The following is a 25,154-nucleotide window of genomic DNA, read 5'->3' as shown; positions in this document are numbered from 1 at the left end:
CCTTGTTGTGAGCAGTTTCATGTAGGAACTATTTTCTTTCTGGATTATCTTGAGTAACCAGGTCATGATTTCTAGAAAGAGACATTACTGTTGAGTTTTTCAAAATATATTTTTTTTTACACTTTGAGCACCACAAGCTGAGAGTCATCTAGTTTTATTATATTCAAGGGAAAGAAGACATCTCTACAGCAGATATCGTCAGCACTCGGCAACTCACACCAACACAGCCTAAATATTTGATTTTGGGGTGAACTGTCCCTTTACCTGCAACATAGAAGAGATGCTGTATGTTTTCCCACTAACCGATTCTGCTCTTGTAGACCCCTCTACCTTGCACAGCCACCGGAGGATTTGGGATATGAGGAGTCACACTGAACTTTTAATGAGTTCCTGTTGTTTTGGCTCACAGCACAATCAACTAATGGATTTTATGGACTGTATACAGGGCTCACCGGCTCACCGGCCCAACCACTGAGTTAGCACAGCCAAGAGCAAACAGGATATTGACAATAACACAGTCAGACTTTTATTCAAGCATTACAAAGACAGGTTATATGACGCACTGTCTATCATTCAGTCGTGGAAGAACAACCAACAGAGGATGAAGTGCTGGGCCAACAGGAGTGCAACGGGGTGAAAACTAGTACAGAGAAATGAGAGGATTCTGCACAGGAACTCATATTGTTCATTTAGAGAGTGTCGAATAGCAGCTAGATTGGAATTATAATCTTAAAGACAAATTTGTTTGTTTGTTAATATGAGCCATATAAACAAACAGTCTGTTGCCAAACAAAAGCCTTCAAGTCGCTGCTTTATTTAGCAGAACCCTCAAAATAAATTAAGTATTTGAAAGTTCCTTATTAAACCATTGACACAGTGAGATGCAAATGGAATGAAAGGAATACTTCAACCCCCAAATGATCATTTATATCCTCCTGAGACCCAAACTTTTGTTTTGTATGCATTTTTAATTTCTCCTAACTATGTGGGATCAGTAGGACCTGATCAGTTTAAAAAACTAAACATCGTCAAAGATCAGTAAGTCCCAATGTCTTCAAGATGTACTTCCTAATTAACAGTGTCTTAGCTTGTTACTGTTGCTAAAATTGGCCAACTTTGTTGCCATATCAAACTACAGACATTATTAATGATAAATAAACAAGTTTCAGGCATAAAATGTGATCAGATTTTGGACCCTGTCTACTTTTGTGTTGGGTTCAGCTGCAGGCTGACTTGACAGAGATGGCTGCCATCTTGTTATTCCATGGATTAGTGTATTGTGCTCTTTCTACCATTAGATTGCACAAAAAAGGTCTAAGTTAAGCAGAATTAAGTATAAGGCCAAGCAAACCCAAAATGTGATGTCCTCGTATGAGGTTACATTGACTTCCTGAAGAAGCCTTTATTTTTCTCATGTCTCTGCAGTAAAATCTGACTATTTAAAACACTTCCGTATAAAGAGTCTCATGCACGAACATGTAGTGTACCTGCGTTATTAAGGTTTAAGCGAAAATCCATGTGTGTGGAAAGTACTGAGGATACGACTGAGTCACTGAGACTTAGATTATACTGCAGAAGTTGTGTGACAGTTTGTAATCTGATGTTTTGATATAGTTTTGCTGTTGTTGATCGCGGCCCCCTATGACTCCAATTTATCAACAATTTCCTCTGTTTTGGGATTCTTCGCTCACATGGAGACATGCAAGAAAAAAAAGTCATCTTTTCAAACTCAAGGTAACACGGAGTGAGTCATTAATATACTAATGGTCATTTTAGGGGGTTAAGTATTCCTTTAAGGCAAGTACTGTACAGGTATTATTGCTCTATGCCTCTCCAACGATGCTTAGTCTTTGGAGCTACAATACACAGTACTAGTTTTTAGGTCGGACAAATCTTCAGCAACTTCAAGATGGTGATGCAACTGAATGTTCTACTCCCTACAACTTCCTCTAGGCTCAAGTCAAATGATGAAACTGTTGCAACTGCAGGTGAGAAGAATTCTAACAAAACCCTGTCTCAAGAATATAATTTAAAAGAACTTTCATGAAACTGTACCAGCACAAACAGCTGACACTTTGTATTTTAACAGTAATTTAGGGCGTATGCACACAGATGACAAACGAATGAAAACTACTAATATGGGAAATCTGGAAAACTGCACTCGAGCTATGCTCTAAAATCACAGAGATCTGCACAGAGGATAACCATGCATGCACAACTGTGGAGGTGTGGAGAGCAGACTGCTGCCAAATATAAAAAGCCATACAGTGTATCGGCTGAAACTCTGCCAAAATTCCCCTGGAAACAAAAATAAACCGTCACAACGGCTCTGCCTTGTATCATACACATGGCATGGCATCACACTAATTATCTTATTTCTGCCATACAAATGAACAGTTTCCCCCTGGCAGATTTTATGATGGTAACACCCATACAACTCCACACAGAGCTAAATTTGATTAAAACATATCACTTAACACTCACAAAGGAAACTATACAAGGATTGCTTGGAGAATTTGCTCTGGCGATTGCTTTAGGAAAGTATTTGTCTTTATGAGGCAATTATCACCTAAAGGAGCTGGCGGAGGCAGGGGGCCTGTCAGACTAATAACGATAACCATTAACAGTGTTTACTTTCCAACATCACCAACCTTTTACTGCCCAGACCAGGGCAACATACAATGCAAGGCACACTTCATTTAACGACAGCCAAGCGTGATGAAATATGTTAATAATAATTAAACACGGCTTCAAAATTTCAAACCTAGACAAAGTTACATGCATCCTTTCTTTAACACGATGGACACTTTTCTACCAATGCAAGGAACACTATCTATACCGGTACTGGAGCATTAGATAAATTACATAAAACACTGATTTGTTCTTTAAAAAAGGAAACACAATCATCTACAGAAGCCCAGCTACTTCCCATACTGTATGACCTCATCCATTGTGTTTCTCCAAATAAGCCCATAAAGGCATTACATTTTTTTTCCATACCGTTCAGTGATCGTGGCCCGCAAGCCCTTGAAGGCCCAGTTAAACTAACAAGCTATTACAAATTGCATTTGCCTTTCAAAGACAGCCAAACACAAGCAATTAAAACACAAAACAGCCACATTAGCTACAGTAGATGACAGGAGATGTTTGCACTTGTGTTTTCCATATGGGACACATTAGTACCTTATTCTTAAGCGTGCCAGACAGGGTTTAACCTATGGAGACGTAGTGTTTGGTCCCTTAAAAGCAGCTACAGAATAGTGGCTGCTCAACGTGGGTGTGAGGGTCAGTGTTAGAGAGGATGTCAGATTTAGTTGGAGGGTAAATTAATCATCTTAAATCTCTGAGTTAGACATGACATCATCTATCATCTGGTTTAAGCTTTTCACATGAAACATGTGAGAGAATGAATAGAAGACTGGCAGTTTGATGCTATAAGGTGCGCGGTTTTGCTACTTTCTGGGTAGCCGCTCGTGTATTTGGCCTAATCCCTCACACTTCCGACTACAGGCTTTGATTCAACAGGTCTTTCAGTCTCTCAAAGTCTGCTCCCAGTTAGTCTGGAGCCTCTCTGCATCTGCTCCACACACGGAGCAATGCCTTGGCTCCAAAGCCCTTTCTTTCTTTAAAACATGCTGTAAAAAGCCTTGTCTAACACTTAGATTGGACCATTATTTAAAAAAAAAAAAAAAAAAAAAAAAAAGGTATTGCTTTTTGGAGGGTAATTATAAAAAAGGTACAGGCGTCTTAGCGGGCCGCTTTATTAACAGCATGTGAGTGTCTGCCTGTGTTTGAGTCTGGCATGCACCACATTAGTCCTCCATAGGTTTCTCCCCTGAAGCGTGTGAGGTTATCACGCAATCCTGCTGTTGAACAAAAGTGTGTGTACTCCTGTAACCCATAAATATTTAGGTCTATTGTATAAAACTTCTAAATCAGCCTCAATTGCCGTCGTGTCACTAGATATTCTTTTCATTTATTCCTTTCATATCGCACACAACTGCCCTGAGAGGGAAGCAAAGTGATATAGGGAGATTTCTATTGCTTATTCAGTGCTATCAACAGTTGTGTAAGCTGAAATTTGCCCGCATAAAGATGGATCAGTTTTGCTTGGGTCTTGTCCTATTAACAAGAGGCTGGAGGTGGTTTCTCGCTCGCTCTCAGACAATAGAGGCTGAGGAGGAGAGAGCGACGTGGTAATTGATGGCTGTAAAGTGATCTTAATTGTTTGGTGATGGATGCAGGGAGGACACTTACAGAGCCTGACACTTGAGACAAGGCTTCGCATTCCTGCAACCGTCCCGCCACTGTGTCCACCCCGGGCAATGGAGCTGCTCCAGACAACACACACACAAACAGGAAAGAAAAGAATAGCGACAGAGCAGAGCGTGAGACCACAGAAAAAAAAGACAAATTTATATTTGAACTGTGTTGTGTAACTTACAGGAGATGTCAGGTACAGCTTGCTCAGATATGTGAGGCCTGTGCTCTTCTTCAGATCTGCCGTCTGATAGACTGTCCCCCTGCAACCTAGAGACAACACGTAACACATATAACTACCGTACACAGTGGCAGTCGAGTGCGTGCAAATCATCCCTGAAAATCTTCAGTTTTTCAGTCACGACACTGCAACGCACGATTGGAAATTGAATCCCAGATAGCAAGAAGACAAGCCTGTCTTTATCAGTCTGAGGTGATGAGACAAAGAGGAAGTGTTTAGTGAGTTTATGATCTGCTCTCCTGCAGAATCTGGGATAGTATCATAAAAAAGACGCACATGGGGGTCAGTTTGGGGGCACAAATCCTATCTGTTCATCGCAGCTTCTCATCCTGCTGAAAGTAAATCTGAAATAGTCCTGGCATGTTGACATGAAAACGAAGTAATGCATTTACAGACATGTGGTGCATGGATTAAAGTGTACACAGCTCACTTGTCTCAGAGGCGACTTCACTCCGCTTACTGACAAAAGCAAAACTGAAAAACTGGCACATGGATTCTGTTTCCCCCTAAATCATTCAGTTACTGCTCTTTATCATGATGTGTTCCAAGCCCCTATAGCTTTTTTTTTTTTAAGATATCTGTTTGTACTGAAATCGAAGCGGGTCTCAGAGATTTGGCCGTCTCCTTGAGGTACTAAAAGATTTAAGTTTCCCTAAGATAGGAAAGTATACTATGGGTGAAAGACAAACAGTGATTGAAATACCTTTTCAACGGGAACATAAACACGCTGCCTTTACACTCAAACTAATTCACACACTCCAACATCCGCATGGAATTAAAAAACACTGCATTTATTTTTCTAAAGCATATTTCTGACGACTGTAAATCGCACCATATTAACTGTAATTACACACTACTTAAGCTCCATATGCTTTCGCTGCATGCTATTTCCATGTCATCGGCGCAACCATTAGCTGAAGACAAAGGAAAGCAATCCATACGCTTTTATGGCGCGGCTGCAATCCGTCACAGCCGCAGGGCCTCTTGGTTTCTACCTCTAAGACGAGGGTAAAAGCAGAACGCAGCTTTTTAAAGTGTATTCTGTTTCTTTCCTTCTTTATACATCCTTTGCCTTGTCTCTCCCTCTCTTTAATGGTCTTTATAAGACCATTAAAAAGTACCCGAGATGACTATCACAAGGCCTTCCCATTCTCTGAACAAAAGCTGCTCGTAGCCACAAGTCTTGACTACCATTCCCTCAGTGCATTCCTGATATGAAAGCAATTAATTTAATGAGAACTACAAGCCCAGAAGAGGTTTGTGGAGATCTATCCATTTCCATGGACTGCACCGCCAACTCCTCCGGACTGTGCCCAAGATCTGGGATGCGTTTGCACACAGGAGGTTTTGTGGCAGGAGCACATAACCATTAAAAGAACTGATCGGGTGCATGGAGGAGGTGGATGAAATGCTGGTGTGACCACAGCTATAGCCCGAGAGACAGAGACATGCCCACAACACACAGGCCACACGGCACTTTACACTTCAACCGACCAGTGGAGAGGCCAGAGGAAGCGGCGTGTTTCCTGACCTGCCACTGCTTGTTAGGAGCCACACAGGCTGACTGGACTGTTTGGTGGCGCAGACAGTGGCTGGACAGAAGCAAAGGAAAAGGAGAATGATGGAGGACGGTGTCTAAAGGCAGTTATTATGTCATCATGCAATAAAGATAATATACACATATTACTGTTTACATTATACATAATATCTAAACACTATCAATCTTTTTAAAACAATCATTTTAAAGAGTTTGCACATGTTGAAGTGTATGTCCTTGGCCTGTAATATTGCAGGTGGATTGCGAACACAGTAACATACAGGAGTGCTGCTGGAAATTAATAAATGCTTGCTGGGGAGGAACCGAGTTGTCACCTTCACGCTGTGGGTGTGAAAGTACGCGCCACCTCTCCTTGGCGTTGGGTGGCGCGTGGTAAAGCCAAGTGGCTCGGGCTCGTATGATCACTTAGACAACTACAGGGAGCGTATACAGTGGGAATGCTTTTAAACAAAAGTTTAATGTGCCGAAAGCTGGACCTCACTGACCCAGAAGAGCTCACATGTGGAAAAAAGGAGCTGCATTCTAATGTGTTTGCCGGAGGGGTGATAGGTATGTGAGGAATGCTCGTCCAACTTCGGCCTGTGTTCATAGATCCATACAGGGCCTGGCAACCCTCTAATGTCTTTGTCATATAGTTATAGTTATATGCTATCAGAAAAGATCCACCTGCCTCAATTTCATGTTAAACTAAAATAATTAACCTTACGTTAAAAACTTGAGCAAGGCCACATCTGTACAGTAGTACTGTCTGCAGGTGTGAAACACACTGTGCCACATGTGTTAGTGTTCTCAGGTCAGTCAGTTTAAAGGTTGGCCTCATATTGAGCCATGTTTGAAAGGTGTTTCTGGTAATCTCATCAAGACTGAGTGCTAATGCACACAGTATAAAGTCTCCTTCCCTTACTGCTCCCTGACCTCTGCCTCCACTATCTGCTCACAGAAGCATGCAGTGCATGCAAGGACATGCACGCACGTGTTTCATGAATATGTGTGATACTCCTGATTTCAGAATTACGCGTCACCAGAATAGCACAAAAGGCATACCGTGCGTGCAACACTTTTCCAGTTTAGTGATCTGTTTATGGCCCTTGCACTTACCAAAAATGACTATGAAAGACCACGACTCCTTCGCCAACAAAACTTGGGGAGGATTTTGTGGTCAGGTTATAGGGGACAAGGCAGGAATTTGGACTGAGCGAGAAGGAGAGACGAAGACAGAGAGGGAGAACAGATGTCTGACATTTCAGTCACGAAAAAAGTGAGCGCGACAGCCAAGAACGGCTCCAGATACAGATGCTGCTTTGCTCCGTCGCTGATCCGACCCGGGGACTTGGTAATAAGCTGAAGGTTTAACCTATTTGCTTAAAAACATCCAGTCAATAAACTGGCAGCAAAAAAATTCACTGATACCATTCGTCCTCTGACAACATCCCGCAGCCTGTGCGTGGAGTGAAACTGATAAGCAGCGTGAATGAAAGAAGAGTAGGAAACAAACAAATTCCAAACCCCAAACAGAGGAGGCCGTGCAGGCAGATGTGTGCATGGCGTCTCATCGAACAGATACCAGTTTATCTCTGACTGGCATCAAGAAAGAGTCCTGCCCACACCTGTCTGTGGTATCACACCCAACACTCAGAAATCTGAGCGCTACACTGATGCTGGGGCTCAGAGGGAACAGGAAATGTGTCAGCAGAGAAAAACTGTGATAAAGAAAGAAAGGGTGATAATGGAGACGATTATCAGTGCTCAGGCCGATTTGTGAAAACAAGCAACACCGGAATGCACTTCAGATATGATATTATTCCCCATTCTGAATGTTGAGGTATGCCACCTCTGGTACAGCTGCAGAGAGTGGGTGGGGGAATGGATAGGGCACAAAGGGGAGTCATGACCTGGGATAAGAACAGGTTTGGATGATGAAAGGAAATAACAGATTACAGTAATAACCACAACCTTACTGTGGCTAAAATGTATTTGAATTCATATCATTGAAAGCCTTAGAGTGAGCGTTTGACATTTTGCTACATATACATGTGTGCTTTCCTGCCGAGAGTGAGATGAGAAGGCTTCTACCGAGGTGTTTGATTTCAGCTTTGAATATTTGTCACTATATTTTATGACATCACCACACAAAAAAAGAAAAAGAAAAACATTTTTTGACCTCATTGAAAATGTTTTTGAAAGCCTAACCGCCAACAAACATGGATTAAGGCATTTTTATTAGAAAGAAAATAATGAGGATGAATTTTGGAAACAATTAGTTCTTCCCATTTTTGTATAAATTTTATTTTTTGGACGTTACAACACTACAAAGTTTTGAAAGTGTTTGGAGCACAAAAATCGGAAACAATCCCGTGAAGCCACTAATGAAGCCCTAGCTAAAGTTCAGCATTGTCTAGGTCTGTCAATTGAGTCGTCAGCTGTTTTTCAGCTGAGTCACAATCAACCAATAGCACAGCGACACACCTTCTCTGTCAGCCTATCATCTAACTGCTGCTCATTTTAAATATGGTTCTTTCTCTGCCGTCGCTCGTTCTGGCTGCAGTCATGTGTGCCCTCCACCTCCTCATCACCACCTAGTCTTTATGGATTCATCAGCCTCATCTGCCTCAAATCTTCTGTTAAATCTTAATCAGCACAAATCATCTGTTAATCTGCGCACTCATATTCTGTATTAAATATTATCTTTACTTCATTCTTCTGTCTCTCCTGCTTGAACTGAAACCTATGGTTGGACCACTGAACTTACAGAGATCCAAACCTTGGAATCCACCAACTCTTTGGCATCGTGACATGAAACAATGGTTTCTTGGTTAAAATAAAAAATCTTCGACCACCAAATTCCAATCAGTTTATTCTTTAGTCCAAGTTTACATTTGTGCCAAATTTGAAGAAATTCCCTTGTGTTCTTGTGATATCACGTTCACAAGAATGTGACCGATTCAAGGTCATGGTGACCTTGGCCTTTGACCACCATAATCTAATCAGTGTGTTGGTGAGTCAAAGAGAATGTTTGTGCCAAATTTGAAGAAATTCCTTGAAGGTGTCTCTTGAGATATTTTGTTGGCAAGAATGAGACAAAGTCACTGTGACCTTGGTCTTTGACCTACAACTACCAAAATCTAATCAGTTCATTGTTTAGTGCAAGGGTACGTTTGTGCCACATCGGAAGAAATTCCCTTAAGGAGCTCTTGAGATATCGCATTCACATGAATTAGACAGATGCAAGGTTACATTGAGCTTGACATCTGACCTATGAGCAGAAAGATCTAATCAGTTCATTGTTGAGTCCAAGGACACGTTTGTGCCAAATTTGAGAAATATTCTCTTAAGGTGTTCTTGAGGTATCGCATTCATGAGAATGGGACGACAATAGGACGAGAATGGGACAGACAGACAACCCAGAAATATAATGCCTCTGGCTACTGCCATTGCCAGCATGGAAGCATAAAAATGTTCATTTACAATTCAAATGTCAACATTATGACTGGCACTTTGTACCATTCTGTATAGAGCTTAGATCGGGCCCAAAAAATGGAGCCTGACCCGGCCCGAGCCCGTGCACGTTGTGTCAGGGACCGGCCCGGCCCATCCAATTAACTGTAATTATGGGCCCGAGCCCGATTTAAACCCGGCATTTTTCAATAAGTTGGCTGTTAGAATTAAGAGTGCCTGGGCACACACGGTGAGCGCGTTAGTGCCATGGAAGTCCTGCGAGTGTACTCGCAGGCGCTTGACTGTCCACACAGGCAGCGCATTTCTCCTGCGCTCTCCGCGCCGGTTAAACATCGACTCCACTCGTCTGTTCCCGTCAGTACTCGTTTTTTTACTTCAACAGGTCATTTTAAACAAAATCCACAATTCTTGTCATTTGAATGACAGAAATATAGGAAATGCAGGCCGGGTCGGGCCGGGCTCGGGCTCAGGCAGAGAATCTAAGCTCTAATTCTGTATAGCCCTTTCTGATTCCACTCTCATGTTCGTCTGGCGTGATTTGCTAAGCCAACCACCTGCTGGCTGTAGTCCCGTATCTATCCAACAAACACAAAAATGGTATCCATCTATTCATCTAACTCCCAGCAAGAAAGCAAATAAGAGAAGTTCTCTGAATGTCAAACTATTCTGTAAAAATCCCTGAAAGAAAATTTTGACTCGACAGAGCTGTGCTGTTTATAAAAAACACAATCTCTCTTAGGGCACCAGATAAGAGTAGGTGGAAACATTTACCTGGCACACCTAGAGCAGATGTTGAGTGTAACTTTGGCCTGTGGTTCAGGCTGATAGGAGCTGCGTCCCTGGCTGAACTTGCTGCCGGATGGAGCCAAGCCCGTCACGCCCTCCATCCGCAGGTCATCCAGGTCCTCTGAGAGGGGAGCCAGCAAAAGAGACACAAGGAGGGACAGAGCAAGGAGATGGACGAGGGAGAGAAAACAAGGGGGAGAAAGGACAGTCATTAATCATACTTTGGTCTCTCTCTTGTCAATATGATGCCCGGTGATGACAGTGTGCTTAGAGCCAAAGGAGCAAGCAAGCACATCACAGTAAATAAACATTCCCAGCCCAGCCCTGCTGCTGTGCTCGCTCACACACTTTGCACACACATACATCCACAAACAGAAAAAAAGAAGCTTGCATCATCAACACAAAACTCTTTGTTATAAGGAGTGATGCGGAGGAGTCGATGACAGCGCCGTATCACAGCCAAACAGTAACAGGAAGGGTACGTTAACAAGTTGAGGGCGAAAGGGGACAAAGAACAATGAAGACGGCGGGGAAAAATGAGCGGTAAGAGGAAGATGGAGAGCTGGAAAGTTGGGTTTTGTCTGATCTCTCCCTGTGTCCTCCAGAGCAAATATTCTCGGAGCACACACACACATAGATCCCTCTGAGTCTCTAAAGAAGTCCATATGCATCAGACACGCCAGTATTGTTCATCCTAACCTCTTAGTCTGTCTCTGCTGTCTGCATAGTCACATATGACATGTGCTCACACACACACAAACACACAAAAATAACAGGTGCCGAGGGCCTCTAGACTCTTTTTCTCAAGTTCATGTTAAATAAACTTTCTTCTTGTCCTCCTTCCATATCTGCTTTATCTCATAATACAGCTGTTCCCTATGCGATGAAGTGCTCTCCACATCACAAGTTTGAAGTCTGGATGTGATACAAGACTAAACAAGATCGTCAGCCATCATATCTGAGTACGAAATGTTCAGCATCAAGACACAGATCCATGTTTCTTCAATAGATGCTGCACCAGCATGATGGGGAAAGAAGGCATAAATCACGCCAATAACGAGACTTACGAAAAAACAGCGGTGAAGTTGAATAATATGAAGTCAACGGTTCGTTAAGTGTAACCGAGGATCAAAGGGGAGAGTCTGAATCAGCCAGACCATTTTGGTTTTGACTGCATCCTCAAGAGATAAAAACATATTGCAGTACTTTGCGTGTTATGAGAATGAACAGCGAGTGGGTGTCTGGATTCTTACTTGGTTAAGTGTGCTGGTCAAGCTTTTTAAACACGACTCGAATCACGCACAGCACACTGATCGGTCACCATAACAATATCTGTCCCGATCCTCCCATCAGACCAGAGGAATTTAGGAGGTCTGCCAACGAGGGGGGTCGCCTTCAGGACATACAGAACATTCTCACCTCTGGCTGCCATTGTTTCTGCTCGTCTGCATACAGTACGCAGCAGCACAGAACGTGAACGTCTCTTCGTATGTGTGTCCGGTTATATGAAACCAACATTGATACTTTTCCCTGAGAGATCACGTTACCTGGCCCCTGGTTTGGGGGGAAAAATGGGCCTCACACACTGAAAGAGGAGAATGCATGACTAATCACCTGCATTAGATTGGATGACACTTGCTCATGAGAACTCTCTCCCTCCATCCATCAGCGTGGCACAGAGCCAGAAAATCTCACCTGTCTCCGCCGGGTGTCAGAAAATCATTCTGATGAGACACCTAAACGCAGTGTTTCAATCTAATCCACTCATTCATGACTCTACCCTGAGACGAGACACTAAGCTTGAGGCTTGTGTTAATTGATTCTTAGTTTAGTCCATTCAATACAGAAGCCCACTTCTGCAAGTGTGATGAAAAAAAGATCCTGAAAGTCATTATAACGAAAGACTTTCTTGAAACAATAACTTGGTGTCTCAAAGTAATGAGTTACTTATCTCAAAGTAATGAGTCAAGAGTCTCAGTCTAATAACAGTGTCATTTCTCATCATTTTAAGAAACTTTCTCGAAAAAAGGAACTTTCGTAAAATAATGACTTTGTATCTCAAAATAATGAAAAAAAAAAGTGTTTTAAGACTGTGGATCAGAGGTAGAGCGGGTCGTCCACTAATTGGAAGAACGGCGGTTCGATCCCCGACTCCTCCAGTCCACATGTCGAAGTATCCTTGGGCAAGATACTGAACCCCACATTGCTCCTGATGGCTGGTCCAGACATCAGGAAAGAGATTAAGTGTCTTTCGGTTTTTGTAATGACAAGTTGACATTGTTTGGGTTGTCTTGATTATGACAAGTTGACATTAGTCAAAGTAAAATTACCAGAAGTTGTCTTTTGACATTAAATTTGTTTGGGATGTCCTTATAATGACAACTTGACATTAACCAGGATGACATTACCAGAGGATGTCATTGTCATGACAACTTGACATTAACAAGAAATGCACCTCTTTTTGTGTTTATGACAAGGCGACATAACGATTGATACAAAGATATCTTCTGGTAATGTCATCCTGGTTATGTACTGGGAAAGTCAATTTGTCATCATAAGGACATCCCAAACAAATTTAATGTCAACTTGTCATGACAAAGACAACTTCTGGTAATGTCACTTTAATTAATGTCAAGTTGTCATAATCAAGACAACCCAAACAATGTCAACTTGTCATTACAAAAACCGAATGACACTTAATGACAGCAGTCATAAACGTTTATGACATGCACACAATGTTTATGACAAGTTCATGACAGTGTCATGTCATAGTTATGACAGTGTCATCATGTCACCCATATGTAGATACCTTCAAGTAAAGTGTTAGCAACATTTCTCATTATTATGAGATATTAAATTATCTTGAGATACAAAATTATCATATTGAGAGAGTTTCTCAATATTTGAGATGTAAACTCATTATTTGAGACATCAAGTTATCATGGTGAGAATGTCATTATTTTGAGATGCTAAGTCATTATCTTGAGGAATTAACTCGTTATTTAGAGGTTTCTCTCTTTTGACAGATATACTGATTATTCAAGAAAGCAAATCATTTTGAGAAGGTTTCTCTTTATTTTGAAAACGTTTCTCATTATTATTAAACACAAAGTCATTGTTTTAAGTTACTAAATCATTATTTTAACAAAGTTTCTCAATACTCGAGACATGAACTCATTATTTTGAGACACCACATCATTATTTTGAGAATGTTTGTAATTATTTTGAGGTACTAACTTGTTTTCTTGAGAAGGATCTTCTCTTTTTTGGAGATGCTAAGTGATTATTTAAAAAGCAAGTCATTTTTCTTCAATGTTAAGTCATTATTTGGAGACAGTTTGTCATTAATTTGAGATGCTAAGTCATTATTTCGAGGCATTAACTTGTTTTTGAGGTTTCTCTCATTATTTTGAGATACTAACTGATTATTCAAGAAAGCAAGTAATTGTTTTGAGATGCTAACTCATTATTTTGAGAACACTTCTTATTGTATGACGTTACAGAAATAGGTTTCTTTAATTCATAAACCAAAGCAAAAATAATAGGAATAGATGAATGTGCATTCTCTTGCATGTTTAAAAAGTATCTTAGTGTGTTTTTAGCCACAATCATGGTGTGGCTCTCTGGACGATTTTACCACTTTGGTCCATATATAAATATCTCAACAGCTATTAGAGAGAATTACTATGAGTTTCATGGTCCATTCATGGTCCCCTGAGGGACTGACTTTACTGACTTTGGTGATCCTCTGTCTTTTCCTCTAACTCCACATACATGTTGTGGCTTTGAGTCAAATCTGAATGTCAAAACACCTTGTTGATACAGATACAGTACATTTACATGTAGAGAGTTAACAAAACTTCTACCAATAAGTAATGACAATAAATTAAATTTTATTGTAGTTAAGTTTTTATAAAAAAAAAAAAGATATTTTTTTTTTTTATTTTTTTTTAATTTTGTCTCAAAATTACATGAGAACAGGCCTTTCACCACTTTCAATTGGGTTTAATCAGCCTTAATGCCATCACACTGACAATTGTTATCATAATGTACTCTTGTTATAGTTGTTCTGACTTTATTACAGTATTGAACACCAAAAACTGCATCAAGACATTTAATGAAGTCTGGAAGGTTCCTGCTTTTCTTACATTTTCAGTTGAGACCATTTAAGTGTTATTTAAATGTTTTGAGGAGGACAGATAGATTCCAGTAATACCCTTAAGCAAGGCAATATTAAATGTCCCATTCATCACGGTATGTATTGGAGGGGGTGGGGACAGAGAGAGCCACCAGCGATATGGGCAATTTGCTGGTCGTGGGAACTGCTCGAGTCTGGGCCTTCACCTTTTCCTCTTTTCTCTTCGTCCAATCCCACTTCTAACCATTTCCCTTCTTTTGCCGACTGACTGATGTGGCATGCCAGATTTTCTCTGGGTCACAGCCTGTGATACAAATCATTACTTGACACTTGGAAACATTCACTTGCGAGGCTGCAGCTCGCATTGGAATAGCAAAAGAATAACAGCGAGCGGCTCTGACCCTGAAAGAGAACATGACCCCAGTGTACACAGCTGCTTGTCACCTCAACTCCCGCTTTGTCTTTTGGACGTGTTGCCTTCTGGTCAATATAAAGTGACAATAATGGAGAGAAAGACCTCAGTGTCTGAGGGGAAGTGAAAGCTAATCTCAGACACTCAAAGGTCACTGAGGTAAACAAAGGCTTTTGTCTGGAGTGCGTCCTGTACAGAAAACAGATGAGACTGTGTCTGAATGTAGCAGAAGTTGAAAAGCGTAACAGAGCGTTTTAACATTTCGTTCTGAAGCAATTTGTTTCATACTTGAGAGAGGAGAGAAGAGCATGTCCCTGTAATATCAACAGTCTCAGATACAGAGAGAGAAAAGAGTAACTTTTAGTCAGCCTAACTGGTTTTTGCATGCATATGCTTGTTTGTGGAAACAGATGAGTTAATAGAAAATGTCTGCATCTACTGTATGGTGCACTGTTGCCACTCACTACCCATACGTTAAATCTGCTTGTCTTTCCGAGCGTAGGCTTCAGGAGTAAGCGCAGCGATTCATTTGCACTACAGCAGTCTGCATCCCAGCCGTGTCAGCCCTCCATGAGGCAGAATCCAGCTCCGAACTTTCTGCTGGGCAGGCAGAGGTGACAGATTTCTGCGTTGACACCACTCTCTGAGGAAGGCCTGAGTGTGGAGTGTTAAAGTGATAAATGTGTATCAGACGGGTTGGGGTTTGGGTGTTAGCGTTGTAAATGATTGCTTTTACATGCACAGAACTATTCTGACGCAAATGCTCCCACTGCATCATCCTGATGACTAGAAACCCGAATATGACCGCAGAAAGTTTCTTACTGGTGGGGAAAATTGTTTTTTGTGGTCTCAAACAAACAGGAAAAATATTTCCTAACAGAGTGCACCATTAAAAGGATATTTTGCTAATTTTCAGCCATCTTTGTATCATCACAATGTGGGCAGCGTGTGTAAATGAACTGTGGTGAACTTTCATTCATCTCACCAGTGCTCAGATCTCCCAGGCAATGCTGGCTCCAGGGCTGTTGTGTGCATTTTTGTATGCTCGCAACCGCAGGCACTAAGAGTATAGAGGTGGATCAAGAGAGAGACCCGCCACTCTCTCTTTCTCAAACTCACACCAAGGTAAGATTAAATTAGAAAACTAGGCAGTGCTGATGATTGTGTTACTGTATTGCCTATGTCTCACCTTCAGAAACAGTTCAGCTCAAGGTTCAACTGTATTTTGAGATTGTTTGTTACCGCAATGCCGCAATGTCTGCAATATTGCTCCCTGTGTCAAATCAGCCAAGCTCGCACTACATCACTCACCAGTTGGAATGTCTATTGGTCCAGCGCAGTACAGTGTGTTCTGATAGTTGTAGGTTTTCTACCTCTTGAGCAAAAGCGAATGCCACAGACCTTTTCCTGTTTTCTCACATAGCACGTACTCCATAAGTGTTTGTGTCTTCCTACTGCATAGACATCTTTCCAGTAGTGAAATACTTTCAAATGATACTGAATCAACTGTATAAACTAGACTTCTAACAAACTAACTTTTAACTTCGACACCTGTCTTTTCATGTGCGACTGTGTCTAAGTATTATTTTCTCTGTTGTGTTTGCGTAGTCAAACACATATGACTGAGTGCATACTCTCCAGGTTCACAATAGAACCCGGCGTGCCTCCCACACAATACCACCATGATAAGTTTACAGTGCGTCTCCCATGAGACCAGCTTACCCTGAGACCATGACAGCCTCACAGGCCTCTGTCTAGACACAACAAACGTCTGTCCACACTCGCCCGTTTGTCAGCCCATCACATTTCCACTCCCTGGGCACCGGGGCAGCCATGCGTGCTCCCCCTGTCTAACGATGAGACATGGCAGATAAATAAAATGGCTCTGCACTGGGGGGTAGGTGCGGGGAAAGGGGGGGGGGGGAGAAATGGAAACTATTCGAGCGATGCAATCCCAACAAAAGGCCTGAGCAATGAGGAATTCCGTGCCGCAATCACTCACTCACAGTAAAGCCAGAAAGGAGCGGAGCCGGGCGAGCAGATAAAGTGTTTGTGTGCGCCTCGCTCCAAGTTTCCATGTAATTTAATGTTGTTTAGACAGCGACGGACTGACTGGCTCTTTGCTGCTCTTCATAGGGCTGAGAACAGAGCTGAAGTCGTAATTAGCGCACTGGCTTCACAAATAACTTAATATACACCTTCATGAATGAGTCGTTGACAGATGCATGGGGGGGGAATCATCTAACGCACTACCCCACACGTGGAGCAAGGAGACACGCACACACTTCATCATCCTCCACATCGGATCCATGGCATTTCATCAAGTGCTGTGAGTTATGGTGTCTCAGCTCAAGTGAAATAATTGAATTTTCCATTCTTTCATGAGCAGTGACAGAGTCCCACCACATTACACTGGGCCATAATTAATAGTCTTTAAGTGATAGACGCCTTGTACAGTCAAAAGCTCCACTCACACACACACACACACACACACACACACACACACACACACACACACAGAGACCCACATGTGTGAGCAACATACTTGATATAGATAAAAAGGCACACAGCACATACTCAACCCCGACGCATACAGTGACACTCGCAGACCTCACACTTGCGTTGCCCTCACACATACAACCAGCATTTGCTTTTCATTAAGCCTCGAGCACCAAAGCCTCCACTTGGCGGTTAGTCGTCACACAGACATCTTTTGATGTGAGTCGCGGCAGAGACGCATTTGTTTGGCTTTGTAATAAAAACAATATTCCAACTTACATTTCATAATTATGTCTCGGCTTTCAATAGCACCCTCCTACCCTTCTGGCCTAAAAATATGCCTGTTAGGCTCCACGGCTCCGAGTGCGGCAGTAAAAACCCTGATCAGAATCAGATGGGGACACACATGAGCAGGGGAACATCACAGGTCTGAGGTCTGTGGAAAGTCTTATCGCAGACCTCGGTGCAAACCTCCTTTTAACTCGTTTTCTAACCGCAAATATTACAGACATCAGGACGTATGATGAATTGATGCATTACGCTGCCAGGCATTGTAGCTGGAAAAGCGACATGAGCTGTCCTGTGTGTTGGAAATCTCAAAATGAATCTCAGTTTGTTGCAATGTGGTTTTAAGAAGATATTTATTTAAATGTATTATGCAAAAATACATCAAGACTGCCAGGATCAAGGCTGCCACCTGCAGTTCAAAATGATGACTTTAATCACTTCTAAAATAATTAAATGATTCATGAAACTGGAATGTGCCTGTGCAAAAAGGGTGCAGAGAAATCTTGATGATAGAAGAGCCATTTAATTTTCATAACACAAACAAATCTGACATGAGTTATGGGACGATATTTTACGAGCAATTCTCCTCTTTGAGTTTAGATGTCTATATTTCTCTTGGAGATCACCCTCTCCCTGCTTGTTTGTGATAAACACATAGATACAGCAGCACACACAAGGCGTACAGCTCCACAAACACACACCAACTACTGATTACACACCAATTACTGCATAATGACACAAGTCTATAACTCACTTGTCTATTTGTGTCTTAAATCTTAATCTTGCAGCGGAGAGGAGCCACAGAGCGATGATGTAACTTCATTTATTTTTCACTTTTACTCTTGAAAGCTGCACACAGCACTGCTGGGGGAGCCTTCGCCGATTAACCTATGATAACACGATGCTTCCATACACACAAGTCCTTTATCTGTCATTCTAGATAACAATGCTAAACACAGATATCATCCTTGTGTGTCTATCTATCATCTCTTGCTTCTGTCTGGTTACAGTAGCCACAATACAGCATCATTGTGTCCATTCAGCTCCCTTCCATTCAGATAAACTGCTCAGTTCATCTACAGCAGAGATACGTACACCGGCTGGTATTAGGCCACGCTCTGCGTAATGACTACTGCTAGATTTATGGTATGATCACAGCAGTCTACTTGCCTATTGGTAATTGCTTCCAGTAATACCACCGTAATACCGCAGCAATTTGCCTCTCGATTAGCGTATCCATCGGCACCATGGAGACTTTTACAGGCGTCAAATTGGGCGCAGTTAAGACTTTTACTGGCAACTTTTTTTTTCACCGTCAGGCCGGCAAAACCTTCAGAGGTGAGCCTGGCCCTTTCAAGCTTCAACTTCAAGTGAAAGATTTAGTGCTGAAGCAGCTCACACCACTGACATGTATGTTCTCATCCACCTCCTCCTCCTGCTTCTCCCCATGCACCATAATGATACTGAGCTGTATCTGGCAGAGAGGGAGCTAATTTTACAGTTTTACAGTATATTAGGTATTTCCAACAACGCATACTATTTTATGAGCTCATTATACATTTAATATATACGATTTTAATCTGTTAATCAGCACGGTAACTTGTAAAGCTGTCAAACAGTGCAGCAAAAAACAGTAAGCAAAATGGTTTTATTATTCAACTTGCAATGTAACTTGTAGAAAGTGTGCATCATCCTGCGTGTGTCTGAGTGGACTGCCGTGTTAACATGGCTAAGAGCTGTCTCTTTGTCCTCTGCCTTAGGCCAACATTCAGACTGCCAGAGTTAGCAGACGAGGCACGCACTTCCTGACGCCAGCACCAGCACCAGCAACACACACACACACACACACACATGCACCCATCGCCCCCATTGCCCCCTTCATCCTCGCCCAAACACCCAAAGACACAACAGTTGCCCTAGAAACAATGTAAACCAACAACAACAGTCTACAGCCATGCTTGCAGCTCTGGGAGGCTGCACTTGGCAGTGGTGGGCAGCAACATTACATGTACTTGAGTAGTTTTTAAATGTACTTTTAAGAGTAGCTGATTTGCAGAGTGTTTTTCCTCTCGCTAAAGTACATTTGAAATAAAATAAATGTACATCTACTCCACTACACTGGACTACACACTTGTCACACACATGACAGCAATTGTCAGACAGCAAGAGATAAGATAGCCGACTAGCAAATCATAGCAATGGCTGTTTTAGACACTGAAGGCATGTACACACACATATTATTATAAAAACAACTAAGCTGACCAAAGTGCTGTACAGACTAGAGCAGGCAGAATTACAACAGTCAGTGAAGGAAACAGATCTAACAGGGAGAGGGAATGCTGTTTCACAGTTTAGGAGCTGCAACAGCAAAGGCGCAGTCACCCCTGAGCTTAGGTTTAGATCCCAGGACAGCCAGGAGCCCCACGTCAGTCGACCTGAGGGACCTTGAGATTGAATGATTATAACTAAAGTTGATGTGAATGTCATTAGTTTTACAGGTATTTGGTCATAAAGCAAAATACTGGATGATACTGAGGTAGTAGATGTTGAGATGTTTCACAAGACTGGTGGCGCTAGATTAAAAGTTATGGGTACACTGCATTTTTTTCCCAAGAGTGTTCTGCTTCAGCCCAAGGATTTTGAGGGGGCTATTCCTAATAATCGTCACAACAAATATTTGTCATTCCTATCTGCCATGAAGCTAATAATAACAGCGTTGCTCTTTGACCACAGAAAGTCATTTAGTAGGACTAAGTAAATGTTCAGGCCTCTATGAGTTGAAAGGCTAAGACTTTAATCACCCTCTGAGGCACGGGGGTCTACATGCGGTAGATGACCTCTTAACATGGAACATTTTTTTTACTTAAGTTTCAGGGTGGTAAAGATTGGCTCACTTCCCCTCACCTACTCAACTTTGTGTTTAAAAAAAAACGGAGCTCTTGTATCGCTCTGCATACTCTGCTTGATCAAGGAAGATATAACATCCTCGAACAAAAGAGCCACACACAGGCATTGTAACCCATCCAGCAGACACTGCTTTATTCTGCGTGTATCAAAGATCAGACATAGCTTCATCATGCCCTCATCCTGTCCCCATCAAATCCTCGCTGTCACTGTGAATCAGTGAGAGTGGGTAACGCTACTCTCACGTCCTCCTCTCCTGTTTCAGGAATCATGCCAAAGTGGGTCGACATACTAAAAGGGTCTGTCTGATTGCTGCAGTGTGAATGTTGCTCACAGAGAATCTTTGTTACTTTCTGCAATATAGGTGTGTGTGCATGTGAAATGAAAGTTTACAACCCTCCAACAAGATCTCTAGTTTGAAAGTAATGTCTGACAGTGTCTACCAAACAAAACTAAACAATTCTTGACTTAGCAACACATCTGTGAGTGACACAATCGCTAGAATAAATGTTAGCACTCCATGTTTCTACATTTTACACCATAAAAACACCTGGGTTTGGTGGCTCAAATGCCATTGGAAACGCTGCTGGAAACGCTGCTGGAAACACTGTGTTGTGTCAGTGCTGAGCAGCTTGGCAGCCGTCTTGTGTCACTTAAAAACACCTGGGTTCGGTGGCTCAAACGCCACTGGAAACACAGCTGGAAACACCAGTGAAAAGGTTGCAATGTGTCGCTAAAAAACACCCGAAATCTGTGGCACAAATGATGCTGGAAACACAGCTGGAAATGCTGTGATGTGTCAGTGCTGAACAGCTTGGCAGCCATCTTGTGTCACTAAAAAACACCAGGGTTGGAAACACCAGTGAAAAGATTGCAATGTGTTGCTAAAAAACATCTGCAAAAACTGTGGTTTAAATGATGCTGGAAACGCAGCTGGAAATGCAGCTGGAAACGTAGCTGGAAATGCCGCAGTGTGTTGGTGGTGAGCAGCTTGGCAGCCATTTCATGTCACTAAAAAAACACCTGGGTTCGATGGCTCAAACACCACTGGAAGCGCAACTGGAAACACCGGTGGAAAGGTTGCAATGTGACACTAAAAACACCCAAATTCAGTGGCTCAAATGCCGCTGGAAACACAGCTGGAAATGCCATAATGTGTCAGTGGTGAGCAGCTTGGCAGCCGTCTTGTGCCACTAAAAAACACCTGGGTTTGGTGGCTCAAACGCCACTGGAAACAACGCTGGAAACACTGCAATGTGTCACTAAAAACACCCAAATTCAGTGGCTCAAATGATGCTGGAAAAGCTGCTAGAAACGGCATTATGTCTCGCCAAAAAACCTGTCTTTCATGGCCCTAACGCTTCTGGATATGCTAATGAACAACAGGTTATGTTGTTTGCTGGTCTCAATCTGCAACTTGGCAGCCTTCTGGCCTAGTTGTCACTCCATCCACCATCCCCATCAACCTCCTGATGACAGAATCAGCTCTTATACCAATATCAGAACTACATCACTTTAGAAATGTTGATATGATATGTATGAAACAGCAGGAATGTACAATGCCAACATTTTATTCTGCTGACTGGGCTGTTAAGGAGCCTCAAAGAGGTTAAATAGAGTACAAATAGAGAAAAAATAAAGCTATGTTATATTTTGACTCTATCACACCTTGAGAGAGTCTGAGTTTATGATGCTAAAGAGGACAATATACAACATTTATTGTGAAAAAAGATGATAAGTGCCCACAGCAAGTAAATAACACTTACTTTATACACGTATTCACAAAAGCAGGTTTTGAGAATTCACAGGGTATGTCTCTGAAATGGAATACTTCCACCAAGGATGACGAGACCAGTAACTTTACAGCAGGGAACTGGCTAACTCGTCTCATTAACTCACCATAAAATAACACTGCAAGGCCAAAAACAGGGTGTTTCTCCCCACACACTGAACTCAGCTTGTTTCTTATTTCAGATCAGTATAAAACTGTGGTCTCACCGCCCAGCGAAAGCTCGAATCTTGACATTTTCCATGGCTTTGCAAGAACATGTGAGTCATGATCCTTTTCAGTATGGTTTTGACTGTGGCAAATATTAAGCACACAACTAATGAAAACAACAGGGAAAACACAGTGCCATCCCCGAGAGCAGCTACAGAATCAATAAGACTTAGCCCCTAAGCTGATTTTATTTTCTCTTTTTGGAACAATCCGAACAAAACAAATAAACCTTAAGCCATGTCTTTGGTTTTTATAATTGCATTCAATCTGTACAACCTTGGCTAGCAGCACTGTAAACCATTCCAAGAGGATTTTATTATTCTATAAGCTCCTTATCCAGGTGCTGGCAAAAAGACACCCAGTCTGGAAAACCCTTCTGCTCAGTATGGAAATGGAGATTAGCTGCTAACTTTCTTTGTATCTTCTAAGCCTGCTTTTATTACGCATCTTACTCTCTAGTAGATGCTGTAGTTGTTAGACAGAAACCAGTGCTCCTTTCCTGCCTCCCAGTGGATATTATGTAATATGTTTAGAGCTCACCGTGGCTCTGAACTCTCCTCACCTCGTCCTCCAGAGGTTTGGACACATGAATACGACATCCACTATGGCAAGCTGTTTTAACATTTAATTGCTAGACTGGATATTCATTACTGATATCTGCAATATAATTTTGCCTAGTCAAAACTCTTATTCAAGATATTTGTAATTACATTTTGACTAGTCAAAACTCTAATGACAGATATCTGTAATTCAGTTTTGACTAGTAAGATTCAAACTATTTTTGCCATTCATGTGTATGGGATTTGTCATTATAGATATCTCCAATGTAGTTGCGGATATCTGTAACTGAATTGTGGATATCTGTAATTCCAGTTTGAGATATCTACAATTTAATTTTGACTAGTCATAATTCAAGTTCAAGATATCTTTAATTATCATCAATTGAAGATATCTACATGGTCCTTTCTAAATATCTTGAATTGAGTTTCAGATAGTCAGAATGATGTTGTAGATATCTGCAACTGAATTATGACTAGTCAAAATGACATTGTAGATATCTTGAATTTGAATTATGACTAGTCAAAATAACGTTGTAGATATCCGCAACTGCATTATGACTAGTCAAAATGACGTTGTAGATATCCGCAACTGAATTATGACTCGTCAAAATGACGTTGTAGATATCCGCAACTGAATTATGACTAGTCAAAATGACGTTGTAGATATCCGCAACTGAATTATGACTCGTCAAAATGACATTGTAGATATCCGCAACTGAATTATGACTAGTCAAAATGACGTTGTAGATATCCGCAACTGAATTATGACTAGTCAAAATGACGTTGATATCTCAAACTGGAATTATAGATAGTCATAATGTAATTGTAGATATCTATAATGACAAACCCCATACACATGAATGGCAAAAATAGTTTGAATCTTACTAGTCAAAACTGAATTACAGATATCTGTAACTGTAGTTATGACTAGTCAGAATGACGTCATAGATATCTGTAATTCAGTTTTGACTAGTCAGAATGACGTTATAGATATCTGTAATTCAGTTTTGTAACTGTAGTTTTGACTAGTCAAAATGACATTATAGATATCTGTAATTCAGTTTTGACTCATCAAAATGACGTTACAGATATCTGTAATTCAGTTTTGACTAGTCAGAATGACGTTATAGATATCTTCAATTAAAATTCATACTAGTCACAATGACATTACTACTAGTCAAAATGACATTGTTGATATCTGTAATGGTAATTCCGGATAGTCAAACTTAGCGATTAAATGTTTAAACGGCTTGCCATACATCCACGCACCATGGGACCTGCTCATTTCGTGCTAATGTAATTGCTCTCATTTGAGTGGTGTGGATTTCTCTGTACACTCGTATTCAGCACAACAAGGATGCCAATTAGCAGGTGTGATGAAGGAAGCTCTGCTTAGCTGATAGTACAACAACAACTGATGTGCACTGTATGTTTCTTTGAGACGAGTGTCTTTAATCAGAATCTTACAGCACAAGACTGCAGTATACCAAACACTGCATATGTGTGAAGAAAAAGATGTGAAGATATTTGTAGGTATATGAAAGTGAATGAGAGTGCCTTTGGTTTAAAGGGGAAAAGTTTAAAATGTGTTTGATAGTCAACTTTGCTAAATTCTTCACAGCTCTTTAAAATAAAACCTGTGTTAGAAATTCACTGGATTTCAAAATAAAAGTTGTTTTTTAAAAACTTAACACGTTCTTGAGTTACTTTTGGACCATGAACCACCAGTTGGGAACCACTGGTGTAAAGTATTAACACCTATGCATACTTGTCTGACAGTTTACTTTAATTCAAATACTCATCTGACACTCTAAATCAGTGATACTCAACTTACGGCCTGTGGGCCAAATGTGGCTCGCAATAGGGTGCCAGGTGGCCCACTGACCATTTTTACACTGGGAATTTTTTTGCACTATGAGAGTAAAAAAGGTGCCAGAGTTTTTTGGGATGCTCCAGAACGCCTGGGCTAAGTACTGAATGTCCACAAATGCCTCAAACTGTCATGTGACACTCAGTTATTTCACGAGCCAATGATTATCTAATTATTTTTATT

At 41.4% G+C, this 25,154-nt stretch overlaps 1 protein-coding gene across 1 annotated transcript in view; it reads right to left on the bottom strand.

Moving 5' to 3' along the window:
• Positions 1-25,154, bottom strand: part of lg21h8orf34 (linkage group 21 C8orf34 homolog) — an 83,530-nt gene that overhangs the window by 21,623 nt on the left and 36,753 nt on the right. Inside the window, exons 8-10 of the mRNA XM_049565255.1 lie at positions 10,287-10,422; positions 4,445-4,530; positions 4,258-4,331 (exon numbers count right to left, since the gene is read on the bottom strand). Coding sequence (XP_049421212.1) covers positions 4,258-4,331; positions 4,445-4,530; positions 10,287-10,422 — 296 coding nt within the window. The remainder of the gene's footprint in view (positions 1-4,257; positions 4,332-4,444; positions 4,531-10,286; positions 10,423-25,154) is intronic.

This window comes from Epinephelus fuscoguttatus, linkage group LG21, assembly GCF_011397635.1.
Source record: "Epinephelus fuscoguttatus linkage group LG21, E.fuscoguttatus.final_Chr_v1".
Lineage (NCBI taxonomy): Eukaryota > Metazoa > Chordata > Actinopteri > Perciformes > Serranidae > Epinephelus > Epinephelus fuscoguttatus.
Note: the sequence above shows the minus strand (reverse complement) of the source record. Positions and strands in the feature narration are given on the sequence as shown.